This window comes from Lotus japonicus, chromosome 1 (assembly GCF_012489685.1).
Source record: "Lotus japonicus ecotype B-129 chromosome 1, LjGifu_v1.2".
Lineage (NCBI taxonomy): Eukaryota > Viridiplantae > Streptophyta > Magnoliopsida > Fabales > Fabaceae > Lotus > Lotus japonicus.
In genome coordinates, this window is record NC_080041.1 from 116,166,613 (window position 1) to 116,174,865 (window position 8,253).

At 37.5% G+C, this 8,253-nt stretch overlaps 1 protein-coding gene across 1 annotated transcript in view; it reads left to right on the plus strand.

The window, feature by feature from the left end:
* Nucleotides 1-7,451: 7,451 nt before the first annotated feature.
* LOC130720819 (uncharacterized) overlaps nucleotides 7,452-8,253 on the plus strand; it is a 10,629-nt gene continuing 9,827 nt past the window's right edge. Inside the window, exon 1 of the mRNA XM_057571523.1 lies at nucleotides 7,452-7,573. Within this exon, the coding sequence (XP_057427506.1) occupies nucleotides 7,452-7,573 (122 nt within the window). The remainder of the gene's footprint in view (nucleotides 7,574-8,253) is intronic.

Consider the following 8,253-nt stretch of genomic DNA (forward strand, 5'->3'; position numbering starts at 1 on the left):
GAATTAAATGCAAGCATGAAAGAAGTTTTTTTTATCAGCTTACTCTGTGATTTTATAGGTCTGTTTGTCCAGGATTGAAGAAATTTTGTTAAAGATGGATGAAAAGTTATTAGGACCTATGCATTGTCCCAAGGATTCAATGTAATATATATATAACATCTAGAATGGAATTACAGAGGAAAAGAGGTCTAGTCCTATCTTCTCCCTACCATGATCCACTTCTCTCTGCTCTTTTGATCCTCTGAGTGAGAAAATCTTCTTTCGATATGAAGTTATTTTCTGCTTCTAATTGTCACTTTTTAGTGTCAATTATAACCTGATGTTTGTTTCTATTCCTAAATTTTTCCAGGAAGCAATTACTTATCTAGGATAGTGACAAGTTATAACTGATGAGATGACAGACTTGGACTCCAATCACACATGGACTGTTGTTTGTTGATTCCTTCACTATCCAAACCTAGGAATCTATTGGAGACTAGTTGAAAAACTAAATTGCTTCCTGTTGACTTGACCATATATATGCTTCACCATCAGTGTGCAGAGTAGTTAATTTCTCATTTCTCTGTCTGATAGTCTGTGGGATTGCAATGATTTGAATCTTGAAATATGTTAAGGGTTATACCAGAAATTAAGGACATATAGACATTGTTGTTTATATAGATGTAGATTGAACCTATGTATTAACTTCACTTCTCTGAGGACTCTTGTCTTAAGGGTCAGGTTAAAAATGTTAACATAAAAATCACTCAGATATCTTCTCCCAAGATATAAAACTTTAGGTGAATGCACATGAATATAACATCTCTAATAGAACCAACTGTTTGATAGGTACTTGGGGTTAGCTTGTTAGCAATTAAGCCGTGTTAGTAGTTCGTTTGTTAGTTAGAGGGTTTATGTGGCATGTTGCCTATACATAAGAGGAAGTTAGAGTGAGTTTGGGGAAATTGAGTTAGGAAGAGGGTTTGGACTCTCTTGTATTTCTCTCTGATTCCCTAATTGTTGATTGGGGTTTGGGTGAATAACATGAGATTACTGGTTGGTTCCTTTGACTGTTTCAGGAATTGAAGTTTGGTATAGGCCCCATTAAACTCATTTGTGACAATCAAGACAAGAAGTCACACATTGCCTCCAATCAAGTCTTTTATGAGCGAACCTGATATGTAGAAATTGATTGACATTTCATTCCTAGGAAGTCTCTATACAGAAACCACTACATTTTTTAGTGTTAACAATATGAGGGTCACATACATACTTAACAAGTTAGGCACATGTAAAATGTGGGCGCCAGCTTGAGGGAAGGTTGATATTCCTTCTGAATAGTAGGTACCTTCTGTAAATAGAATGGGAAATAGATAATATGCTTGCTGTATTCACTTTAGTCGATATCTAAAACTAAAGGATTGAATTATTTATCCTGCATAATTCGTGAGGCTTAGAGAAGGCTCTCTCAAGTCATTCGCATTTGAAATAAATCAGATTCAATTCAAGTAATCTGTGAAACTCTAAGCTCCTAGCATGATTATATTTTATTGAAGAATGCTAATTGAAGCCAAATTTGATGAATTTTGTTTTGAAATGCTTGTCCTAACTAAATTCCATGTTAAGGAAATCCAGAGGATATCAGAATATTCCTGTATCTAAAATCTGAAGAATTTAAAGTAAAATATACTGGTAGCTTAACAAATATTAATCCATCATGATTCTAATCTAGTAAAAACACCATCTATGGACTTAATAAAAGAAACAATTTTTGTATCTCTTTGCTTTTCAACTATAGCTGTTCTCATGGGTGAAAAATGTAAAACCTAGTTTTTATTTATCCACAAGCTGTCATAAGACCAAGCTTTCTAGCATCACATGTAGTCTGCTTCAATAGCTAATGAGGCAGTTATCACTGTTGAATCAGCAACTGCCTGTGATGCCTATTGACTACTCTTTTTGTGTCAAGATTGCATCTTCTAGAATATGTACTTCTTGAGATTTCTAAAATAAGTTCTCAAATGCTGCCCCTGGTCGCCATTTGTTGGCTCAGGTTGTCTGTGCTTTCTCCTTCTGTAATGATTAGGAATTATTTCTAAACGAAATTATAGTCAATGGTGTCTGTTTTACTTTGACTACCTTTGCTAACTATAAGTCAAATTCCAAAAATTTATGAAGTGTACATGTCATAAAGGAATTTTCCTTTTTATCAAAAAGTTATTTTCTGTGAAGTAAATGGAGCCTAGGATATTGGATATCCATAGCTGTGGTTTCAGATACTATATTTTTAGACTTTGGATTAGGCCTAACTCTACCCCAAAAGGTATCTTAGTGAAGAGGGCTCTAATCTCTTTATAAGCACTTATTTAGTCATATCTCTAGTCAAGGTGAGAGTTCTCACCATATACAACTGCATTGGTTGAAATCTGTCACTGTCAACAGAATACATGTTCATGTCCTAGACTCCAGGTCATCTTAAAAGTTTAAAACCACGTTCAGATTTGTTTTTCCTTCTAGATGTTTGATGCTAGGCAAAAAGGAACTCTTGAGTCGAACTTGTGGCTAAAATCTAATCCTGTCTCTGCTACTATTTTGATTTTTGTTACATGTTAACCTCATTATTTGTTTAAACATGTCTTCTTTAATCTAGTAGGAATTATTCCTATTTGAATTTGAGTCTCCTTATAGTTTTTTTGTGCATTACTTTCTCTCATTAATTGTTTTGACGGTTTGAGTGCATGTATGGATATACGGTGGAAAACCACGTTAACCAAAAACAACTTTCCTTGACTTTTGCGATTGTTCACCATGATTTTGGCCTCACGGCCTCACCCTGTATCCAAACACGCACGAGTGTTTCTTGTAAACTGTAACATTTCAAAAATGTTTGTCATTCTGTTTGTTTCCTATTTGGCGGGTAGACGGTTAAATAAGTACTTATTTGACTTAAGAGCATATCCTCATGTCTTGTGTATGTCTTTTGGTTTTAGGGTGCAGCCATCTTTTTCTGTTGCCGTCCTAAGATGCTTCTGGAGTTCAAAGTATCTCACTGTCCAGTTTGTTGTACTGGTATTTTCCTTTACTGTATAGTCATTTTTTTATAGATCTGGAAGATTTCTTCTTTTGTCTTTTGCCATTAATTCCAAGAAATAATAATCCAAATGCTTAATTAATTTGACCCCATGCATTCTGGATTTGTCTGAGTGTATGCAGACGCCCATTACAGCAGCTGGGGTACCCTAGTTCTTCATAAAGGGGACAACATCTCTTGTGACTGACCTACTGTCAACAGACTGTGAAATAGAGCATTTAATGCTCTTAATTAGCAGTTATATTTTTGTTTGTATATAATTATGTTGTTTCCTGTTTGTACTTAGTTTATTTTAGGTAGTTTCTTATTTTCATTCATTCTCCCTAATTCTCTCTTTAGTCAAGGATTTCCTTCTTTGACTTTGATCAATCACATTATGTAATTCCCTCTATAAGAAGAGGAATCCCTGTACAGTTTTTCATATCAATAATATTACCAAATATTTCAACTTGGTATCAGAGCAAAGATCTCTGCGCATCTGATTTGCATCCATGGCTGACAGTTCCTCAGTCAGCGATGATCAGAATACGGAGGAGATTGTGGTTCCCAAAGTCTCGCAGCCTCCAAGGCAGGAGCAGCGTGTCCTGTTCGGCGAATCTCATTATGTGCCTCCAAGGCAGGAGCAACGAGTCCTGTTCGGTGACTCATTCTGTCCAAATCACCACTTTTCGACTCAATGGGTCGAACTATTTCCGGTGGTCCCAATCTGTCCAGTTGTATATTCGTGGCAGAGGAAAACTTGGGTATCTCACTGGTGAGAAACCCATGCCAGATATTGCTGATCCACAATATGCTGTTTGGGACGCTGAAAACTCCATGGTGATGACATGGCTGGTAAACTCCATGGAGGAGGACATTAGCAGCAATTACATGTGTTATTCCACAGCCAAAGAGCTATGGGATAGTGTCACGGAAATGTATTCAGATCTTGAGAACAAATCTCAGATCTATGAACTCACCTTGAAAGTCAGAGAAATTCGGCAGGGAGGTAATAACGTGACAAAATACTTCCACTCTTTGAAGCGAGTTTGGCAGGATCTAGATCTCTTCAACACTTACAAGTGGAACTCTGCAGAGGATGCCAAACACCATCGACAGACCGTGGAAGAAGGTAGAATATTTCAGTTTCTTGCTGGTCTGAATGAAGAGCTAGATGAAGTTCGTGGCAGAATCATTGGGAGAGCAACCTTACCTTCATTGGGTGAGGTCTTTGCTGAAGTTAGAAGAGAGGAAACTCGCAGAAGTGTGATGATGGGAAGACCAAAACGGATGCACCTCCTTCTGAGACCAATGCTCTTGCTGTAGAAACTGCTGCCCTTAAGACTTCTACTAACCAGAAGAACTTCTCAAACCGCTGGTGTGATCACTGCAACAGACCCGGTCATACTCGGGAAAGTTGCTGGAAAATTATTGGGAGGCCAGCACATCTAAAGGGTGGCAAGTCAGGTCCTAAAAATAAAAAATCTTTCCCTACAGCTCATGAGGCAGAAAAGACTTCCTTGAAAAAGGAACAAGTTGAGGAACTCATAAGGTTGTTAAATTCTAATTTTTTATCTGGTACTCCTAGTGGTTCTGTGGCACAAACAGGTAATTTTTCTACCCCTAGCTCCCTTAATTGCACCTCAAATATTCATGCACCATGGATCATTGATTCAGGTGCTTCAGATCATATGACTAGCCTTTCTCCTTTATTTAAAACCTATTCTCCTTGTTCTGGAAATGGAAAAATTAGAATTGCAGATGGTTCTTTTTCCGCAATTGCAGGGAAGGGGAAGATTACCTTATCCAATAACATTGACTTAGGAAAAGTTTTTACATGTGCCCAAACTATCTTGCAACCTTCTTTCTATTAGCAAAATCTGCAAAGATTCCAATTGCAGTGTGACATTCTTTAACACTCATTGTGTTTTTCAGGACCGGATTTCGGGGAAGATGATTGGCAGTGCTAAGATGAAAGATGGACTTTACTACTTTGAGGATACTTTCAGAAATAAGCAGCTCAGGGTCTTTGTGGTATGAGTTGCACTCTGTTAGGGACCAAATAATGCTCTGACATAACAGACTAGGGCACCCGAATTTTCAATATCTTAGGCATTTGTTTCCAGATTTATTCAAAAAATGTTAATTGTTTTTCTCTTGAATGTGAAAGTTGTGTTCTTTGCAAAAAATCAAAGAAGCTCCTTATTATTCTCAACCTTATCATGCATCTAGACCTTTTTTACTTAATCCATAGTGATGTTTGAGGGCCTTCCAAAAATTACAACTCAATTTGGAAAAAGGTGGTTTGTAACCTTCATAAATGATCACACCCGGTTGTGTTGGGTCTACCTTATGCATGAAAAATCTGAAGTTCCTAAATATTTTAAAAGTTTTTCACAAATGGTAGAAACTCAAATTTGACACAAAGATCTCCATTTTGAGGAGTGATAATGGAACTGAGTACTTCAATCAAAATCTAAATGAGTTTCTGAAAAATAAAGGCATTCAGCATCAATCGACATGTTCCAAATACTCCTCAACAAAATGGCCACCGCTGAAAGAAAAAATAAACATCTCCTTGAAGTAGCTCGTGCCATTATGTTTGAGAGTAATGTTCCAAAGTATTTGTGGGGAGATGCTGTCCTAACAGCAGCCTATCTTATAAATAGAATGCCCACTCGTGTGTTGAATTATCGCACACCTTTGGAAAATTTCAAAACCATTTTTCCAGCATGTCGATTACATACTGATATGCCTTTAAAGGTGTTTGGTTGTACAGTTTTTATGCATAAACCTTCCACATCTCGGTCCAAACTAGACCCAAGGGCAGAAAAATGCATTTTTGTTGGTTATTCCAAACCAAAAAGGATATAGAGTCTTTAATCCTATCACAAAGAAGCTTTGTGTTAGCATGGATGTTACCTTTCTTGAACATCAACCTTTTTTTCAAAAAAATTCCCTTCAGGGGTAGAAATAATGTGAGTGAAGACAATTTTTTGCATGAACCGCTGCCCATTCCTATTGTACACACAGAGAATACAAATTTTATTGATGAATGCAACAAGGAAGAACATGTGGAAACAAATTCTGAAATTTCTAAAGGAAATCTTATGCCAGACTTAGGTGGAGCCCAAACAGAGAAAGAAATACCACAGTCAAAAAAGGAGTTCCATGTTTATACTCGGAAGTATCCTAAAAGGACCAAAGGCCAATCCATCATCTCTGCACCAAGCCAACCAGAAATCCCGGAAGAAGGCCAAGTAAGAATACCACAAGAAATTCGAGGTAACATTGACATTTTCACTTCTACTATTGAATTACCCATAGCTATTAGGAAAGGAACCAGAACCTGCACCCAAAAATCAGAAAAATCTAGCACAAACCATCCCATTTCCCAATATGTTTCCTACCAAAATCTTTCCCCGAATCACAAAGTTTTTACCTCTAAAATAACAGATCTGTTTGTGCTAGAAAACATTGAGGAAGCACTAGATGATCCCAATTGGAATTTAGCAGTCTTAGAAGAGTTGAGTGCACTGAAAAAGAATGAAACTTGGGAAATAACATACCTGCCACGTGACAAAAAACAGGTGGGTTGTAAGTGGGTATTTACCATTAAGTGCAAGGCTGATGGAAGTGTAGAGAGGTACAAGGCGAGATTGGTGGCAAAAGGGTTCACTCAAACTTATGGAGTAGACTATCAAGAGACATTTGCTCCAGTTGCTAAACTTAACTCTGTTCGAATTCTTATATCCCTTGCTGCAAGTTACAACTGGCCTTTACATCAATTGGATGTAAAGAATGCTTTCCTGAATGGGGAGTTAGAGGAAGAAGTGTTTATGAGTCTTCCCCCGGATTTGAAGAAGAACTTGGAAGAAATAAGGTGTGTAGACTAAAGAAGTCATTATATGGGCTGAAGCAATCTCCAAGAGCATGGTTTGAGAGGTTTGGAACAGTGGTAAAAGGGCTTGGATATATCCCAAGCCAAGCTGATCACACATTGTTCTATAAACATTCAGCAGATAATAAGGTTGCTATCTTGATTGTATATGTTGATGATATTATTCTGACAGGTGATGATAGCTTGGAACTCAAAAATCTGAGGGAGAAACTTGCTAAAGTTTTTGAAATCAAGGAACTTGGCCCATTGAAATACTTCCTTGGAATTGAGTTTGCAAGATCAAAGGAAGGTATCTTTATGAACCAACGAAAGTATATTCTGGATCTTTTAAAAGAAACAAGATTACTTGGATGCAAAGCTGTAGAAACACCCATGTAGCCCAACTTAAAGCTGCAACCAGCTGAAACAGAAAATATGGTGGACAAAGGAAGGTATCAGCGACTAGTGGGAAGGCTAATATACCTATCTCACACCCGTCCAGACATTGCCTTTTCTGTAAGCATGGTAAGCCAGTTTATGCATGCACCAGGTCATGAACACTTGGAGGCAGTTTTCAGAATCTTAAGATACTTGAAGGGATCACCTGGGAAGGGGCTTCTTTATAAAACCGTGGGCACCTTCAGGTAGAAGCCTACACTGATGCAGACTGGGCAGGGAGTGTGACAGACCGAAGATCAACATCAGGCTATTGCACCTTATTTGGAGGAAACTTGGTTAGTTGGAGAAGTAAAAAACAAACCGTTGTAGCAAGGAGTAGTGCAAAAGCTGAATTTAGAGCAGTTGCTCATGGAATTTGTGAGGCATTATGGGTGGAAAAGCTTCTACAGGAATTAAAGGTTTTCAATTCTCCTCCAATAAAGCTTTATTGTGACAACAAGTCTGCAATATCTATTGCACACAACCCGGTCCTACATGATAGGACCAAGCATGTCGAAGTTGATAAACACTTCATCAGAGAGAAGATAGAAAGTGGGCAGATTTGTATTACATATGTTCCACTGCAGAGCAATCGGCAGACATCCTAACCAAAGGATTACCCAAGAAATCCTTTGACAACATAACTAGCAAGTTGTCTATGGAGGATATCTTTAGGCCAGCTTGAGGGGGAGTGTCAACAGACTGTGAAATAAAGCATTTAATGCTCTTAATTAGCAGTTATATTTTTGTTTGTATATAATTATGTTGTTTCTTGTTTGTACTTAGTTTATTTTAGGTAGTTTCTTATTTTCATTCATTCTCCCTAATTCTCTCTTTAGTCAAGGATTTTCTTCTTTGACTTTGATCAATCACATTATGTAATTCC